The sequence below is a fragment of the Punctularia strigosozonata genome (genome assembly GCF_000264995.1).
Source record: "Punctularia strigosozonata HHB-11173 SS5 unplaced genomic scaffold PUNSTscaffold_2, whole genome shotgun sequence".
Lineage (NCBI taxonomy): Eukaryota > Fungi > Basidiomycota > Agaricomycetes > Corticiales > Punctulariaceae > Punctularia > Punctularia strigosozonata.
Genome location: NW_006767434.1, coordinates 1,167,517 through 1,185,274, shown reverse-complemented (window position 1 = coordinate 1,185,274; position 17,758 = coordinate 1,167,517). Strand labels below are relative to the sequence as shown.

At 59.0% G+C, this 17,758-nt stretch overlaps 10 protein-coding genes across 10 annotated transcripts; 6 read left to right on the top strand and 4 right to left on the bottom strand.

The window, feature by feature from the left end:
• The first annotated feature begins 52 nt into the window (after positions 1-52).
• On the top strand, positions 53-959 carry PUNSTDRAFT_49779 (uncharacterized protein). Its single transcript, XM_007379980.1, has 3 exons — positions 53-459; positions 525-629; positions 703-959. Exons 1-3 carry the CDS (start codon positions 174-176, stop codon positions 849-851), a joined length of 540 nt encoding a protein of 179 aa, XP_007380042.1. The 5' UTR covers positions 53-173; the 3' UTR covers positions 852-959.
• Positions 960-1,436: 477 nt separating this feature from the next.
• On the top strand, positions 1,437-2,583 carry PUNSTDRAFT_60739 (Aldo/keto reductase; the record flags this gene model as incomplete). The annotated part of the gene is made up of 4 exons (XM_007379979.1): positions 1,437-1,514; positions 1,548-1,659; positions 1,714-2,352; positions 2,402-2,583. Coding segments are annotated over 4 exons (1,011 nt in total), but the record flags the coding sequence as incomplete, so codon positions are not given.
• A 970-nt stretch (positions 2,584-3,553) lies between these two features.
• PUNSTDRAFT_130732 (uncharacterized protein) lies at positions 3,554-3,858 on the bottom strand (the record flags this gene model as incomplete). The annotated part of the gene is made up of 2 exons (XM_007379978.1): positions 3,554-3,699; positions 3,756-3,858. 2 exons carry the CDS (start codon positions 3,856-3,858, stop codon positions 3,554-3,556), a joined length of 249 nt encoding a protein of 82 aa, XP_007380040.1.
• A 407-nt stretch (positions 3,859-4,265) lies between these two features.
• On the bottom strand, positions 4,266-5,460 carry PUNSTDRAFT_124313 (uncharacterized protein; the record flags this gene model as incomplete). The annotated part of the gene is made up of 2 exons (XM_007379977.1): positions 4,266-5,062; positions 5,118-5,460. The coding sequence occupies 2 exons, from the start codon at positions 5,458-5,460 to the stop codon at positions 4,677-4,679; spliced, it is 729 nt and encodes a 242-aa protein (XP_007380039.1). The 3' UTR covers positions 4,266-4,676.
• Positions 5,461-6,392: 932 nt separating this feature from the next.
• Positions 6,393-7,483, top strand: PUNSTDRAFT_118293 (uncharacterized protein; the record flags this gene model as incomplete). The annotated part of the gene is made up of 2 exons (XM_007379976.1): positions 6,393-7,242; positions 7,296-7,483. One exon carries the CDS (start codon positions 6,393-6,395, stop codon positions 7,185-7,187), a length of 795 nt encoding a protein of 264 aa, XP_007380038.1. The 3' UTR covers positions 7,188-7,242; positions 7,296-7,483.
• Positions 7,484-7,705: 222 nt separating this feature from the next.
• On the top strand, positions 7,706-11,461 carry PUNSTDRAFT_141167 (uncharacterized protein). The gene is made up of 5 exons (XM_007379975.1): positions 7,706-9,099; positions 9,153-10,724; positions 10,796-10,940; positions 10,996-11,130; positions 11,185-11,461. The coding sequence occupies exons 1-5, from the start codon at positions 7,838-7,840 to the stop codon at positions 11,230-11,232; spliced, it is 3,162 nt and encodes a 1,053-aa protein (XP_007380037.1). The 5' UTR covers positions 7,706-7,837; the 3' UTR covers positions 11,233-11,461.
• Positions 11,462-11,653: 192 nt separating this feature from the next.
• PUNSTDRAFT_141166 (uncharacterized protein) lies at positions 11,654-12,430 on the top strand (the record flags this gene model as incomplete). The annotated part of the gene is made up of 1 exon (XM_007379974.1): positions 11,654-12,430. Exon 1 carries the CDS (start codon positions 11,930-11,932, stop codon positions 12,428-12,430), a length of 501 nt encoding a protein of 166 aa, XP_007380036.1. The 5' UTR covers positions 11,654-11,929.
• A 79-nt stretch (positions 12,431-12,509) lies between these two features.
• PUNSTDRAFT_81718 (electron transfer flavo protein beta subunit) lies at positions 12,510-13,871 on the bottom strand. The gene is made up of 7 exons (XM_007379973.1): positions 13,804-13,871; positions 13,666-13,741; positions 13,593-13,611; positions 13,075-13,519; positions 13,012-13,019; positions 12,811-12,959; positions 12,510-12,740 (listed from the first exon to the last, which is right to left on the bottom strand). Exons 1-7 carry the CDS (start codon positions 13,851-13,853, stop codon positions 12,675-12,677), a joined length of 813 nt encoding a protein of 270 aa, XP_007380035.1. The 5' UTR covers positions 13,854-13,871; the 3' UTR covers positions 12,510-12,674.
• A 125-nt stretch (positions 13,872-13,996) lies between these two features.
• PUNSTDRAFT_141164 (uncharacterized protein) lies at positions 13,997-15,739 on the top strand. The gene is made up of 4 exons (XM_007379972.1): positions 13,997-14,099; positions 14,170-14,656; positions 14,716-15,503; positions 15,578-15,739. Exons 1-4 carry the CDS (start codon positions 14,037-14,039, stop codon positions 15,659-15,661), a joined length of 1,422 nt encoding a protein of 473 aa, XP_007380034.1. The 5' UTR covers positions 13,997-14,036; the 3' UTR covers positions 15,662-15,739.
• A 187-nt stretch (positions 15,740-15,926) lies between these two features.
• PUNSTDRAFT_42077 (uncharacterized protein) lies at positions 15,927-17,518 on the bottom strand (the record flags this gene model as incomplete). The annotated part of the gene is made up of 10 exons (XM_007379971.1): positions 15,927-16,208; positions 16,264-16,333; positions 16,386-16,404; positions 16,602-16,621; positions 16,681-16,720; positions 16,783-16,851; positions 16,902-16,980; positions 17,028-17,192; positions 17,243-17,391; positions 17,455-17,518. The coding sequence occupies 10 exons, from the start codon at positions 17,516-17,518 to the stop codon at positions 15,927-15,929; spliced, it is 957 nt and encodes a 318-aa protein (XP_007380033.1).
• Positions 17,519-17,758: the final 240 nt, after the last annotated feature.

Genomic DNA, 17,758 nt, shown 5'->3' with positions numbered 1-17,758 from the left:
GAGCCTTGGCACGGCTGCCGCGTTTTTCTGCAAGAGAAACGCGATACCACTCCGCAAGGACGTCAATCGCGCGCACGCCCTCCTCAGGGTCCTGTGTTGGATGGATTTAAGCCAGTAGCGGTCTCAGGGCGATCTATGCACGACCCAGGGGGTGGTGTCTGCTGCTATTCTACATGGATACCGACCCTCTCGCGGGGGGGAGCACCGGCGTTACAAATTACGGGGCTATCACTCAAGACCGCAACACTGCCATCTCCTCAACGTCGTCCAGTTCGGGATTCACGCAGGACGATGCCGACAATCTACCTAGGTCTCGTGTTGGTAGTTGGTTTGCGAGGCTGCCGAGCCCCTCGCTGAAGCTTGTCAATAACGGGAGCGTAGCGCGCGACCATTTGGCCTCCGAGCGCACCTTTATGGCGTACGTGCGCACAAGCCTGGCGATATCCTCCATGGGCACAGGTGAGTGCACTTGTTGGTGCGCATGTCAGGATGTGGCGAGGCTAAAAATAGCGCCACGATGACAGCGTTGGCGCAGTTGTTCAGATTGTCCGAGGCCGATGCTGCCTACAACCTCGCACGTCCTCTAGGCGCGTCCTTGATTGTCATGGGTATCATGGTCCTGATCCTTGGTATGTATCTCAACTGGGCCGAGAACGCGATCGCAGATGACTGACGATTGCTCGGTCGTTCTACTTCGTAAAGGTTGCTTACGGTATTTTATCGTCCAATCGTCCCTGATCCAGGGAAAGTTTCCGACGGCGCGCGTATCGCTGGCGGTTCTATCCACGGGACTGATAGCTTTCGTATCCATCATTTTCGGCGTCCTCCTGGCTGACAAGGATAGCCAGTGAGTCTCGTTTGGAGGACGGTTTGGTGACCTTAGTCCGGTAGTACTCTTGTCTTGGGTGGATCGCGGGATACGTTGCTTTCGGAAACAATGATCACAGAAATTATTGGACGTCCAAGTCTGAGTAGTCCAGAACGACAGTATTGTCGTTGAGAATCGGTACCGGTCGTTACGGAGTGATGACGCAAGCTGCCCTCCGATTTCCACGCTGGATTTCACTGCGGCGTTCTCGGATGACCCGCAACCGCCGGCGCTAGGATGCCGGATTGTCTTCGACCCCTCGGTGGTTGCTTTTCGTCGTGTTTTGCAAGCATCTGTATCAGCGCCCTACCTATCCCACTTGCTCTCATGTTTCTCCGCTATAAAAGCCAGACCTTGACGACTATGGATTGTATATTAGCTCGGATTCCGAGCTACCGCGTCGACGATTTTCGCCTTGCAATCAGGTGAACACGTCCCGTCGACACCCTTTAATCCGCAAACCGGGCGAATGCTCATGTTTGCCTCATAACACGGTGAAATTTACCCGTTCTGGGCGCCACCGTGTTCTACAGCACATTGTTCACCATGTCACCGTTGGCCAAGCTGCCCACGTCGTCGACGTGGCCGCGACGGCCCTAATTTCAGCGCACTTGGTCTCGGCACGATGGGTAAACATGACCGAGTCGTCGATTGCGGCATACGCTGATAGTGTGTATAGGTTATCGGCGCTTTCTATGGAAAGACCGACGAGAACGGCGCCATGAAGGCGCTGAAATATGCCGCGGATGCTGGCATGACATTTTGGGATTGCGCGGGCATCTACGGTACTTGTAAGCTTGGGCCGCTCTTAACATTGCACGCACGATGTCTGACGCCTTGCCTAGCCGGGGCCACCTTGGGTAAGTGGTTCAAAGACACCGGCCTTCGTAGCGGGATATTCCCCGCCACCAAGTTTAGCGCGTTCGACTCAACCCAATGTCAAAAACCCTCCACTGGTGTCACCTCCTGGCCTTCGTACGTCAAGCGCGCCGTCCACCGCTCATTTGAGCGACTCGGCGTCGAACACATCGACCTCTACTACCAACACCGTGTCGACCCCAAGGTGCCCATCGAAATTGTCTCCGAGGTGGTCCGCGAGTTCGTCGAGGGCGGGAAGTTCCGATGGCTCGGACTGTCCGAGTGCAGCGTTGAAACGCTCGAGCGCGCCAAGGCCGTGCCCGCGCTCGGCCAAAAGCTCCTCGCGGTGCAGACCGAATACAGCCCGTTCACGCTCGATATCGAGAAGAACGGGCCCGCGGCCGCTGCGAACAGACTCGGGATGTCGGTCGTGGCGTACAGCCCGCTCGCCCGGTCCCGGGCCGATTTCAGCGAGGGCGACCTCCGGCTCGTGCTTCCCCGCTTTTCGGAAGAGAACTTCCAGAAGAACCTGTTGGTCGTGGACAAGCTGCAGGAGATCGCGAACAAGTATAACGCGGCGTCGAGCCAAGCCACCCTGGCGTGGGTCTTGGTTGAACACCCTACGGGTAAGGCGTGCGACGGCCTTGCGACATTCCGAGGCTGACCGTTTTTGAGGGATACCCATCCCGGGCTCACGCACACCCGAACGTATTGAGGAGAACGCCCGTGGTGCCGAGCTTGATCTCCCGGCTGGAGCTATCAAGGAGATCCGCGACCTTACGGAGAACGCGGAGGTAGCCGGTATCCGGAACCGCACGCTTGCGTGGATCGCGGCCGGTGTGGAGGCCCGATGGTAAATGCTTGCCGCTCGAGGAATGGAAAGGAGAGGAAAATCTGTGCTGGTCTTTTGCAGATGACGACTTCTACCACCATAGGGATATATCGCTCGGTGTACGCGTAATAATCAAGCGAAGTGCCTCCCTCCAGAACTCGCAGCGGAGTCATAGCTGGGGTCCTCGTCCGGTCCGGCCGCGGCTCGCCTCGCTCACAAACGCGGTGTTGTCCACCTCTTCCACGGATTGTCTGCGCCCTCCGCAACCGGTAAGGAGACTCTGTTTATGAGTCTGCGCTAGGAGCACGAGCCCCCGAAGTAGGGGCAGCCGGTAAGGACGGCGCGGCAGCTAGTTAGCGTGCTCCGTATTTCAGGCAAGACCCGAGGTATATTTGACGTATGCACTGTTATTTGGTCTTACCCCATATAAACGAGATTTGAATAGGGAGAGACGTGGCGCGATTTGGTCAATGATTTCAGCGGCCATCCGGCCATCTTTCTCTCCGTGTCCTGACGTCGGGCATGACTGGGTAAAGAGAAGGTTGCTCTTCTGTGCGGACGGCAATCTTCGCAGTGCCGTTGGCGATCACATGGATTTTACAGATACACTAAGTACGACGCTACGCCGAACTGTCATTCGCGGCACATGAAGATGATGATGCTCAGTTCCTAGGCGCTCGCAACAAGCTCTCGTGCTCGCCGTCTTCTTCCCCAGCGGTTACGCTTAGCGTTGGGATGTCTCCCCTTGTTTCCGGCCGTATGAAGATGAACCAGACGTATGGTGCACACATTGCGGTGACCACTGCTGTGCCCAATCCTTTCACAAGGGCTGAGGGCGCGTGCAAGAACACACCTGGAAGGGTGAGAAGCCCGCAGAGGACAAACAGGCAGCAGAGATGCACGCGGAGAGAAACCGATTTAGATCTACCGAGGGATGCATATTCAGTGTCAGTTTGGAGCGTTTACCGAGACATGATGGCTCAAAAGTGGATGGTCTATTGAGGAGAAGAAAGTGGTACGGTGAGACGGGCACACCTCGCAGCGAGCGCCATTGCTCCGCCAGCCGTGACCATGTATGCTGCGAGCGTGCGCGTCGTCCAGAGAACGTTGGGATGCTGTGGCGCAGGGGGGCCACCAATACCTATTGAATATCGTACGGTCATCGTTCATGGTAAGCGCATCCTGGATTAAACCCACCATCAAAGAAGAGCCCAGGCGAGGCGAGGTAGAACACACCCGCGCCGATGTTGATGACCGCATCTGCGGTCAGCCATGCAGTGAGGAAGCGTGAGAGGGGCATGGGTCCGGTTGAATTCCTTGAGGGGGGCTTGGGCAAGGTCAAGGTGGAGATATATCCATGATGTGTCACTCGACGAGATGTGGTGTTGGGCATATCGGCATCATCCAATGTCATGCGCGCAAGTTTAGTGATGGCGGCGGCAAGTGCAGGTACGGGGGCGGTCCAAGGCCAGGGCGAAACCGACGCGCTGAGCAACGGCAGAGCTGATACTCCTTATTGCGTTGATCTTGTGCAATCCCGGGGCTCGCTCTGAAAGCCCTCATGTGTTTCGAATAAGTAGTTCACGTTTATAGTTCACTGCAGTGGTTGCTTGGAGGTCATGGGCTAGTATACATCGAAAGTGATGTCGTAGTGGTAGTGCTTCGCCTCCAGGGAACTGAGCGCGATGGGACTGAATGGCAGGGCGGCCGGAAGTCGCTGCAATCGACGATCCGCGAGCCATACTGAGGTTACGTTTATGAGGTGGCAACACCGGTAGTAGCGTCTGGGTCCAGCGTCGGATATTGGTTTGGCTGCGATGCGAGGAATGCAAGGGATAGACTGACGCCAAAGGTTTGGTATGGTCGTGAAGGTTTGAAAGCGACGGTGCCCGGAAGGAGGCTGGGAGGGCCGGAGCCCTCGTAAACTGAAGCCTCAAGGGAGGCGCTCGGGTCGATCTGGTACATGTACAAGTTCAGGTGTTTCAGTCGACTATTCGGACGATAGAAACCGGAAGACGAGACGGCGAAGGGTAATCGCTGTGTACATCCGTATGAATCTGCAGTAGCCCTGAGTTTTTATATTCCCTGCAACCGACCCGACCGAACTGCTCCGGATAGCTACTGTTTCGGTGCTAGCAATTGATCATAACTCTCCGTGAACAGTTTCACCGCGACCCCGCGCCTTTTCAGTGCTCCGAAAAGCTCGTTCGTCAAGTCGTCTAGATTCACGTCAAGCGGTTCTCGTTTCTTCTCGTACCTCAGGTGCAGCTCTGTGAGCCGATCAATGACGACCTTGTTGAACGCAGTCCCCATCTCACGCAAGAAATCCTCTAGCGGTGACCCCGGCGCACGAACGCTGATCACAAGAGAGTGGAAGGAGCGTGATCTCAACGTCGCAATGGATTCGACGATGTGAGGAAGGACGCTCCTTGCGATGTCCGTAGGGAGCCTTACATCACATGTGAGGTCCTGTAGAGAATGAAGGTTCGAGAAGTCCAAGGGGCCTGAGATCACGCAGGTGAATATGTTGACCCAACATAAGATGTACCGGATACTCACCCAGATACGTCGCTATGGAATTGTAGTCAATGATTTCGAGCGAACGTAACTCGTCGGAACGAGCCAGGATATCGTAGAGTGCATACGTCCAGTCGTCGTAAAAGTGAGCATGCAGTGACAATTTTTCGATTGCGAGGACAAAACGCCCACTGTCAGCCCAGTCCATCATGCGATTCAAGGTCCAAGTCTCAGCACCGTGGTGAACCTCCAACGCTCTCAAACACAACGTGGACGTGTTGACTGGCGCGGACTCTGAAGCAGGCTCTGATGGGGGCTCTGGCACGAACTCCGAAGGGAAGACGTCGGGCGTGGGCACGTGTTGGGAATCAGAGCCTTCAGGCATGTCGTGAATGGATTCGGGATCGGATTCAGGTTCTTCAGATGCGTCGTTCTCGCTCCAGTATACTGTATGGAGCCCGATGCGAGAGAGACGATGGACGGAGTTTATGAGCACAAAGAACTGGGACGGAGTGAGCGTAAACTGGTGGAAGTGGAGTCCTTGAAGATGAGGGAAAGCGGCCAGCGTGATCGCTCTGGGAAGATGAGGGTAGTCGGAGTCGCGGGTTGTGATCCCAACCAGATGCAAGTCTTGAACCCTCGGGAGGTGTAGCATAGCGAACCGATCCAAGTACTCGGTCGTTGTCGTCAGTGTTGAGACGAACGCACGCAGATGAGGGGATTCCTTCAGGATACAATATATGCGCCGCATGCGTTGGAGAAATTGCGCGCTCGGCTTGTATCTTGGGATTGGATCTGAAAAGAGGCGAGATTGACTGGCATTGAGCCATCCCGGGCAGGAGCAAGCGTATAGAGTAGCGTTGTCGTTGTCATCGATGAGGTTGATGATATGGTCCCAGATCTCTTGCGGGACTGAAGCTACAACGTCCGATCTTTCCATATTTCGATGCAGAGCACGCTATTACGCAGAGCAATCAAAGCGAAGAACGCAGAAGAGTGGAACGAAGGATGAGAGAGTGGCGCAAGAGGCAAGCCACAGGAGCGTCGTTGGGTTCAATCGCAACATTCAACTGGTCCAGCTTTCCATCTCTCTGTGTGCCGTGGCCGGTTAACTCGACCGGGACTGTCATTAATATATCAAGACATTTGCCATCGCTATAATACACTGCTGCACACTGTTTCACTCGAGATTTCTCGTCTGTTCCTATGCAGACCGCTTCGACCAACTTGCACATCGACGCTGGGCCAGCAATGACATTCGAACTAGCGCCGTTCACCAACCAGCCGACCATCATGGACACTGAGCCGGCGCCATCTATGGACTTCCTCGAAGAGTCGTCGTCCGACATCATCCTCCGAACGTCATATCCGGAGCCGACAGAATTCCCCGCGCACCGCTGCATCCTCTCCATCGCGTCTGGCTTCTGGCACGACATGTTCTCCCTCCCACAGAGCTCCACAGAAGCAAACACCCCAAGACCCATCATCGATCTCTCAGAAAGCACTCAGACGGTCGAGCGCCTCCTCCGACTGATATACCCCGTCCTGGACCCGCCCATCGACAGCCTCGACGCGATCGTGCCGGTGCTCGAAGCCGCGGTCAAGTACGACATCCCGCTTGTGATCGAGAAGATGCGCAAGCTGCTGGTCACCCCCGCGCAGGTCGAGAGCGCGCCGCTTCGGGTGTTCGCCATCGCGGAGCGTTTCGGGCTCGAAGAGGAGGCGAAGATCGCGTCCCGGCACACGCTCTCCGTCAACCTGCTCGACTCTCCCCTCTCCGAGGACCTGAAGCACGTCACGGCCTACAGCTACCACCAGCTGCTCGTCCTCCACCGCGAGCGCGCGCAGGCGGCGCAGCTCCTGCTCGACCGCCACGTGCCTGGCGGCGACCACTGCGAGAAGTGCGGGCACGAGAAGCGGTGGTGGGTCGATTATAAGAAGCGGGCGAAGGAGGAGCTCGCGGTGCGCCCGACGGGCAACGTCGTGTTCGAGATCAAGTGGACGAGCAAGAGCGTCGCGGCGTGCGTCGGCTGCGCGGGCAATATATTGAGGGCGATGCCGTGGTTGGACATGATGAAGCAGAAGGTCGATATGCTACGATCGACCATCTGATCTCCCGTCGGATGGGATGCCCAACGGAGGGGGTTCTGTGGGGTGCGGCGTTGCGGCAAGTCTTCTCGATAGCTTTTCGCCTTTCCACCCTGAGGCTTCAAACTCCAGGAGGCTAACGCCGCCCTCTGCCGACCCCGTGGTTTGGGCGAGGCGCTCGAGCCTCGAGGCTCTTTATACCATGCCAGAGATGAAGCCTGAAATGCCCGCGGTTCATCGTCATCAACAGCGTCCTATTATAAAAGCTATCTCTCGTCGTCGATGCTATCGCTGTTACAGCTTAATGTTCGTGAGACGCCCTCATTGTACTATATAGTAGCATAGTTTTCTCGCGCTCGGGTTCCTTCTTCCCGAGATCTGTAATCGAATGCTATCGTGTCGTGGACGCAGCTGCACTGTGCGCGGCGGGAAGGCGGTGGCGATATGCTGTGCCGGGCCTGCCTGGGCCAGCCATTCCGCTCCAAGCGCTACGTACCAGCCTTCACCCCTCTTGTCTCCGACCCCCACCACCCACGGCCATCCCCAAAGAAGGAAGGGAGACCACACCACAGCCAGCATATCTTACTGCTCTTACCGACTACGACTATAATCTTGTAACTCTACTTTACCCGACAACCCCCTTAGCCCGTCGGTGACTCGCACGTCCCGTTCTCATGGGTCAAGCCAACTCGCGGGCCACCGGCCACGACCAACGTCGACCGGCAGACAATCAAACACCTTTCGCGAGCTCGACGGCTGCCAATGGATCCGGAGCGCCCACTGCGTCCGCCAGCGAGGGCGGGCTCGACGCCCGCCGGCGCACGGCCAGCATGGCGACGATATCGAAGCGGGCCTCGACGGTGCGGAAGAAGGTCATGAAGGTCGTCGGCCGCTCAACGTCGTCGAGATCGCTCAGGGTCGCCGGGGAGGCGGACAGCATGCGGGCGAACGCCGGGAGCCCGCACCCGTCACGTAAGCGGCGTTTCAGTTCGAGGCGCTGGTCGAAGGCGCCGGCGCCCCCCAACGGCGACGCCGACGCTCGCGAAGGATCCGTATTACCTAGCGCCGCCGACAATGCGGTGCCCATCGCCTCGAGCTCGGGCATGCGCTCCACCTCCGTGGCTTCGCTCTCTGCTACCAACGGCAAAGGCAAGGAGCGCGCCGAAAGCGACGCAACCCCGGATGTCGCCAGGCCCTCGACGCCACTCAGCCCGACAGGCCCCTCAGCCTCTACATCCTCGCCTGAACCCTCGCCAATGTTATCGGACGGGCACCAAGAACTCAGCCAGAACATCGGCTCGTGGCTCGGCGGCCAGCGCGCCGCTCCGCCACGCCCAACGCTCTCCGAACGGCTGAGCATGCCCCGCCCCCGCTCCAACTCTCTCCCAGGCCCGGACTTGCCCTCCATCTCCCGCACGCGACCCGAACCCGAGACTTCCACTACTCCGGCCACAAACCCAGCAGGCGCAACCGATTCTCCCTCCGACGATCAAGACAACACTCGGCCGTTCCCACCCGCCGGAACGCTCGTCGTCGTCCAAGGCGTGGTGCACACCACCGACACCTCCGCCGCATCCGCCGGGCCCACGTCCACGTCCGCATCGACCCCCTCCACCGCGCCGCGCCGCCGGTCCTCCTCCTTCGGCCCGCACTCGCACCGTCCGCCCACGCCTATCGGCGGCGGGCGCAACAGGCTCTCCCAGCTTCTCTCGCGGCCGGCCAACGCCCACGGTTGGCCGTCCACACCCGCGTCCGCGGAGTCTTCGCCCAATAGCAGTTCGGTCCCGCTCAGCGGGAGTGATGGCGAGGCGTCGACGGAGGCGACGAGCCAGGACGCCAGTTCGAGCCAACAACACCCCGGGCCCGGGCCCGATACGCAAGATCGCCGGTCGGCGTTGTCGCCCAGCAGCATCGACGTTCTGGGGACCCTGCTCAGGTATGTGCCGCACATATGCGACTCGGATATCTTCCAACTCACGATTCGTGCAGCGTGGCGGCAGCAGCGACCGCCGCGTCGCTCGTCACCGGCTCGTCCGACCCTCTCTTCTCCTCCGGACTCGCGGCCGCAAACCCCGCCGGCGCCGCACCTACCCCCGCAGCGCCCACAGGTCTGCCCGGTGCCCTGGGCGCCCTCGCGGCGCTCGCGAACAACCCCATCCTCAATCCTGGGTTGTCAGACCGTAGAACGCCACGCACGCCGTGGGAGAGCCTGCGCGATCGGTTCGGGGCTGGCCGCAACAGGCCCACGTTCTCCCCGAACCCAGCAGCGCCTGCGTCCGCGTCCGCGCCCACACCCGCGCCGCCGACGCAGCCTCCTTCGTACACGCCGGCCGGCGGGGCCGAAGAGGCACCACGTCCTGCTGACGGGACCGGCACCGGTACGCCGAGAGACGCCCGCGACGTGCTGCTCGCTGAGATGGTCCGCGCGCTCAACTCCGCCCTAGGCACTTCTCCCTCGTCGGCGCCCGCCGCTATTAATGAGAGCGGCCAGGCGTCCGTCACGGCCACGGCTCCGCCGCCGCCGCTCCCGACGGCGGACGCGAACCGGCCCCTGCCGCCCGAGGGCAGCTTTGAGCGCTTCTTGGTGAACCTGCAGATCGATTTGAGGAGGGCGTTGTCGGATCCTGATGGCGAGGGTGACGCTGCGTCGGGGCCTGTCGATCCGGCGACGGTGCCGTTGCCTGAAGACTCGGATGTCGAGAGCGAGTTTGACTTGCCGTCGACTGGCAGGGACGATGCCGTACCGCAAGCGCCAGATTCGTCGACTCAGCCAGCGGAGGCGTCCACTGCGCCTCCGCAGGATTCTCCATCATCGGGACCAGCGCCTTCCACGATTCCGACCGGCCCGTCGGAGGCGTCTTCCATGCCTCCTCATGGTCGCACGGGAGGCGGTATCAACTGGTGGAGACTGTACCGGTTCCCGCCGATGCCTACCCCACAGGCGCGCGGCCTCGCCATGCATCGTGGCGTACCGACGCCTGCAACCACATCGCCGCTGTTCGGCGGTGCGCCTCCACCAGCAGCAGGTACGAACCCGTCTCCCGCGCCCACTTCGGCTGCCTCGGAGTCGGCGAATACCCGCCCCGCAGACGCCGCTCCGCCAGCCGGCGCCGTTTCGGACGTCGTCGTGCCCATCATCGTGGTCGGCCTGCAGTCTGTCGGCCCCCACCGCCATCTGGATCCCACCGGCGCCGCGGACTTTGACGACTTCGCGCACGACGATCTCGACCACCTCCATCACCACCGGCACCACCACCGTTTCCATCCTGACCACCCTCACAACCATATGCACGACGGCGCGGATCCCTTGGGACACGCGAACGACAGCAGCACGAGCCTTAACGGCGCTGGGCGCGGGAACGGGAGGAGCTGGCCGAGTCGCGCCGCGGACGCCGTACGCGGGTTGATGCCTGGTGCGGCGCGGAGGGGGCCGCCTGGCAGGCGGATCACGGACGGACCGGGGTCAAGGACGTTCTTGATCTACGTCATCGGCGGGTATTATCCGCCAAACCACAGTATCGTCACCGGCGCCGACAACCTCGACTCCTTCGAGGCTTTGCTGTACGTTCCACGCGTCTCCCTTTCATATCAGCGCAGAGGGAATAACGTGAGCTGACGATCCGGGCTTATAGGGAGCTCGCGGAACTGTTGGGTCAGGTCAAGCCGCCGGTCGCTACCCGAGACGACATCGAGAAATCCGGGCTGCAGATCATCAAGCCATCAGATCTCGCGCAGTACGAGAAGGAAGGCAAGGTGGCCTCCAATTGCGTGGATAGGGTATGTGTGCGGGACCGCATATAACTGCTTCGTGGATACTTACTGTGGGATTTAGTGTTTGATCTGCCTTGACGATTACGCTGAGACGGATGAGCTTCGGCTCATGACGTGCCGGCACACCTTCCACAAGGACTGCGTAGACAAGTGGATGCAGACGGGTCGCAACAACTGTCCCGCGTGCCGCGGCAAGGTAAGCGTGACACATCGCCGCTTCCATGCGCTCGTACTAAGTCTTTTCACTCAGGGTGTTCCTACCGGAGACGAAACCCCTTCCCCTACCAGTGCAGTGTAAAAGCCCCCAGCGTCGTCTTCCTACAACCTACGGACCATTGTTGCCCGTGATCCTTCTCCAGTATATGCACTCTCGCTATCGCTTCCCCGCTTCGCTCCTGTACATCCATCTTGGGACCATCCGTCCGACGATTCCGTTCCTTCGATCGATCTCACCAGTAGTATATCCACCTCAGAGTCCACCCGCCGCCACTCCCCTACGTACATTATGTATTCTATCACCGACCAATACAAAAGTGGCATCCTCGGAATTTTTCTGTGGTCATCGTTCTCAATAATGACGCCCCGAACATCAAGGCCGTTGTGCAACGGCGCACACGTTGACGAGATCCAGCCAATGCATATCGCACGAAACGATCGAGCGGTGATCAATCGAGGAAGGCGGAAGGCGGAAGGCGGGATGACATAGCCACCCCGCCGCCCCCGAACCCGCTCCCGCTCCCGCTCCCGCTCCCCCTTCCGCGCATACAAGCCCCTATGCATCCCTCGACGCCTATAAATGAGGGCCATCTTCGCCAGGAAGATCTCACAACTCAACCGAGGACTACACCCACCTAGCCATCGCACCCAATCACCCGTCAACTGTTGACCAGTTAACCCTCTCGCACAAGCCTCATCACAAACAGCCGATCGCAGCGCGACCTCCATACCCAGGCATCTCGATACCCACAACCTCGTCCTCCACACCACAAGCCACGATGACCGCCACCACCAAGACCTCGATGCACGGCCCTCGCCCGCTCCCCAGCCAGCGACACGTCGCCTTCACCCACCCCGAGGCGACCTACGTCGGCCGCGCCGCACCCACGCCTGCGCCCGCCGTCACCACCCGAGCACACCAGCGCGCCGCCTCCGTCTCCATCATGCCCCCGCACCTCGCCGCCCCCGCGCGCAGCACCGTCCAAAGCCCGCGCCTCACGCGTCGCTCGACCTCCACGTGCATGCCGCACCGTCCGCGGCCCGGCAAACCCGCGGGACCGCGTCCGATCCCGCCGCCCGGGACCCGCACCCGGGTCGTCGTCGACAGCGACGACGAGGACGAGGAGGAAGAGGAGTATGGCCGCCGCCGGGTGGAGATGCCCGAGTATCTGCGCATGGCGCCCAAGAAAGCCGGCGTCGGCAAGAAGGCGAAGGAGCTTTGGAGGCGCGGGTTCGAGACCGTCAAGAGCGATGTGCGGGACGTGATCCTCCGGATGTGAAACAGAATTTCCGTCCAATCCGGAGGCCGCAACCCACCATCACCACAAACCGAACGACGAACAATCTCATCTGCGCGGGGGAAAAGCTTGAACATCTACAAGCAAAGACTCGGAGACATACCATATCATATCCGCTGTGACTTATTGCTATCTATGGCGCGTCGATCGCAGGCGCTCAGCGTCCATCGCAAATCCTATAATCGTTGTGCAGTATGCAATGCAAATCTATACAATTGCGAATCGTTCATGACTTGACGGCGGTGAAGCCGGCCTCCTTGAGCTTCGCGACCAATGCATCTACCGATTCCACCTGAGTATCAAAGGTGTGTCAAGTCTCGACCAAACAAATATATACGACAACATGCGAAATATCCACTGACCTTCGTGCCACCTTTGCGTTGTGGTGGCTCAGTCACCTTTATAGTCTCTAGGCGCGGGGTGAGGTCGACGCCGAGGTCAGACGGGCTGAGCTTCTCGATCGGCTTCTTCTTGGCCTTCATGATGTTGGGGAGCGAAGCGTATCGGGGTTCTGGTAAAATAGTCAGCATCTAGTTTTATTGTTTGCCAGGTATGATGCAGACCGTTGAGCCTGCAAACCGGTGGAACGTCAGTTTAGGTTCGATAAGAGAAACCATCGAACTCACCGCAGGTCGGTAGTGACCACCAGCGGTAACCGGGCTTTGAGTTCCTGCAGGCCACCGTCAATCTCCCTCGTCACGCTCGCCTCCTTCTTGTCCGCATCAAGCACGAGCTTGCTCGCGAACGTCGCCTGCGCCCAGTCCATCAACCCCGCGAGCATCTGGCCCGTCTGGCCGGCGTCGTCGTCGATCGCCTGCTTGCCCATGATCACGACGTCGACCCCGCCCTTCGCCTTCTCACGCTCAATGACGGCGCGGAGCGCCTTGGCGACGCCGAGCGGCTCGGGCGCAGGCGCGGACTCGGGGACCTCGATGTGGATGGCCGAGTCCGCGCCCATGGCGAGGGCGGTGCGGAGCGTGTCGGCGGCTTTGGGCGGGCCGATGGTGACGACCTTGATGGAGGTGATCTTGTCCTTGAGCTGTTCGCGCTGGCGGACGGCTTCCTCTACGGCTAGAGGGACGTGAGCATGTGATTGAGGGAAACGGGAAAGCGGGGAGAAAAGCGGGGATGTAGGAGGACGTACCAATCTCATCGAAAGGGTTCTGGTTCATAGAATGAGTACAGTTACAGTACGCCAATGCCGTCACCTTACCCACCATGGAATGCTTCACGTTGAGATCTACCCCGGTCTGCTGGGGATTTACGCGGATCTTGACCGCATAGTCTACTGTCCTGTGTACGGCGTGAGTTGACGCTTAGGGTTTCGCTGAGACATCATAGTATATTCCGCGCACCTCTTGACTGGGACGAGGATGTTGAGTAGACGCACCGCTGATGGTCTCATTGCAACAGTGAAGTCCGGAGGCAAGAGGATGAGGACCCGAGCCGGTACCGGTGCAGGTGACCGTGTCTACCTTGGTCGACGTCACGGGGTCTGGCTCGGAGCCTAAGCCCGGCTGACTTCGGAAAACGTCTGCTCACTGTTCACCACGACGTCGGCGACTCCTCCAAAATTATCAGCGGCCTAATGCTCCCCAGAACTGTACGAGGCTCACTGGGGCGAGCTCTCCGTGGCGCAGCGCGCCCGCAGGTATGTTCCCCACACCACCCGCAAATACCCTCCTCGCCATTGGCCGGGTGCTGACCAGGCGCCTCCTCAGCGACCGCTGCGCTCGTTCGCGACAGCACACAACCTTGGCCCCTTCACCGAGGTCTCGACACTGCCCAATGGGTTGACGGTCGCCACTGAGGCGCACCCGTCCGCGCAGACGGCGACCGTTGGCGTCTGGATCGACGCCGGCTCGCGGGCGGAGACGGATGCGACGAGCGGCACCGCGCACTTCCTCGAACACATGGCGTTCAAGGGTACCGGACGGCGGAGCCAGCACGCGCTCGAGCTCGAAGTGGAGAACCTCGGCGCGCACCTGAACGCGTACACGTCGCGCGAGCAGACGGTGTACTACGCCAAGTCGTTCCGCAAGGATGTGCCCGCGGCGGTCGACATCATCAGCGACATCCTCCAGAACTCCAAACTCGAGTCGTCCGCGATCGAGCGCGAGCGCGACGTTATCCTCCGGGAGCAGCAGGAGGTCGACAAGCAGCTGGAGGAGGTCGTCTTCGACCACTTGCACTCCGTCGCCTTCCAACGTCAGTATCCCTGCTGGCCACTGCGCTATGCATTCGAACTCAATCTCCTCGTTATTTAGATCAACCCCTTGGCAGGACCATCCTCGGCCCTAAGGCCAACATCCTCTCCATCAAGCGCGACGACCTCGCCAACTACATCAAGACGAACTATACCGCCGACCGCATGGTCCTCGTCGGTGCCGGCGGCGTCGACCACGGCGAGCTCGTCAAGCTCGCCGAGAAGCACTTCTCCACCCTCCCCGTCTCCCCCAAACCCATCCCGCTCGGCCGGCTCGCGCACCCGAAGACGACCTTCGTCGGCTCGGAAGTCCGCGTCGTCGACGAGGAAATGCCGACGGCGCACATCGCGATCGCCGTCGAGGGCGTCGGCTGGAGCTCGCCCGACTACTTCCCGATGCTCGTCATGCAGTCCATCTTCGGCAACTGGGACCGCTCGCTCGGCTCCTCCCCCTTGCTCTCCTCCAAGCTCTCGCACATCATCTCCACTCACGAGCTCGCGAACAGCTTCATGTCCTTCTCGACCTCCTACTCCGACACCGGCCTCTGGGGTATCTACCTCGTCTCCGAGAACCTCATGAACCTCGACGACCTCGCCCACTTCACCCTCAAGGAGTGGACGCGGATGAGCATTGCCCCGACCGACGTCGAGGTCGAGCGCGCAAAGAGCCAGCTCAAGGCGAGCTTGCTCCTCAGCCTCGACGGCTCCACCGCCGTTGCGGAGGACATCGGCCGGCAGCTCGTCACCAGCGGCCGCCGGTACACGCCGAAGCAGATCGAGAACGCCGTCGACGCCGTCACGACTGCCGAGATCCAGCGGGTAGCGCAGAAATACCTCTGGGATAAGGACGTACGTGGCCTCTCACATCCTGCCATTTTCTAATGTCTATGTCTGATGCTTGTTCTCTTTTTTTGTTTTTGCAGATCGCGATCGCGGCGGTCGGCAGCATCAACGGTCTGTTGGACTACAACCGGATTCGGGCAGACATGTCGTCTCTCAGCTACTAGACAACCCGTTTTTCCATCGCAGGTTGTAGAACAGCTTGTTCGTCGTAGACTTTTGCAATAATAGCATATTAAGACGGATAAAAACGATGACAGAGGACTTTGAAGATTGACCCTGCGAGTCCGAACCAAATAACACCAGTGACATGCCCGTTTCGTTTGCTTGATTGTATGATTAGGCCTGAACGAGGGTCCCCAGGGTATCGTATGACAAGTATAAGCATACGTTGCCGAGGGATACCTGCTCCCTCAGGCATCGTGAAGATCTTCAAGTCGACGGCGAGGCCTTGAAGATATCGTATATTGACCCCTTTTCCTCGTCCTCATCACGGGCGTATCTGGGTGGTTTGACAGGGTCGGGGTATGTTTGCACGGGCATCTTTTCGTGTATTGGCGGCACCTTGGACATGATCGACAACAAGCTACCGGTTCGGGCAAACCCCGAGGGTGGCGGTGGCACCCCCGGAAGGCCGTCGCTATGCTGGAAGCCGAAACCGAGGCCGACGCGAATGACGACGAGGTAGAAGTTCAGGCCGATGATGGCAGGCGCCTGCGCCTTCTCGTCAGGACAAATCCAACCTCGAAGTTGAGTGGGCCCGACTTACGGCGTTCATGACGAGGAATTGCAGGCTCGTCTTAACTCCGTAGGTGATCCATGATGCGAGAGCGATACCCCTGCAGAGAAGAAAGTCAGCTCAGGGAACCGGTGGCATGAGCATGGACGTACGTGTATGTAGCGGCGCTCTCTATGAGAATACCGAGCAGCGGCTAAGCGACTGTGATCAGACTGGGCATAACAAGTTGTCACGCGAGTGCTGTCTTACATGGCTTCTTTGCTTATTTGTACATCGGATAGCACGAGTACTGGACCAAATGCGCCAGGAGATCAAAGCTGGCGAAGATGAGTATCTGCGTAGAACGTCGTCGTCACACGCATGCATACCTGAGCAGTAGATGTTCGTCCTGAATGACAACAGCACCCATTCAGCATCGCCCCCCACTGCAAAACAATAGTGACTTACGTGAACGTCATCGCAAAGGCAGAGTTCATCCAGTGCTGTCCTACAAGCCGAGTCGGAGAATATAAGCGACATGCATTCCGGCGCGTGACCTGCGTCACGAACCTGCTGTGGAATGAAAGGATGTAGTTCGGATGGGAGCAGCCAGGTGAGAAATCTCGCCGATGGAGGTAACTATTCATGCGTCAGCGCTGGTATGTAACGTGAATCGGACAGGGTAGTACCTAGCCAGCCGAGCACGGTGAATATTGGAAGAGCGCATATACGCGTGTTTTTGTTCCATATAACCCACAAACGCCATACCTATGGCGATATGAGCGGTAACCCCCTTCACGAGGCGGGAGACACACCAACAACGAATCCGCCAGACTTTCTTCGACGAAGAGGATGCATAACTTGGCAAGCTGCGACTTGGCGGAAATGTCGGCGTAGTACCACTGGGCACCACTCATGCCCTGTTGTGCAGGGGTTTGTATGAAGGCCCTGATCAGCCTCATGATGTCTAGCGACCAATGCTAACAACGGGGATGAACTCGTTTCGGCATTCATAGAGCCCAGCACTTACCACTGAGACGAGCATGAAGGTGATAATTGCAAGCACTAACAGAGCCCAGTTGACATCAGGGGTCTTCAGGTGCAACTTCCCCTGAAACCGAGTACGCCGTCGTGAAAGGAGCACGTAATGACATGCAAGAAATGCAACAAAAAATAACCCTGTAAAATATGATATCCGAACTTGAATAATTGAAATAGGAGACTAGCTTGGTAGCAACATACCGTAAATCGACGACTCAACGACGATCGAGGAAAGCTCAATAACCGGTGAGTCAAGACCCGACATCGTTGCTCGAGGCTCAGCCTTGGGTAGCAAGAGTGGGCGCACCTTCCTCACTCGACGGAGTGTGGGCCGTTATATGACCGAACATGATTTCGGCGTCTTCTATCAAGACCCGGGGCTGAGCGCTGAACGGCAAGATGCCAAGAAGATCGTGCAGTCCCCGCGCCCCGAAGGCAATCCGTTTCGGTCGGCCAAGTAACTGTTACCCCGTAAGAGCAGTAACATTGCCCGGCTGTGCTCCCA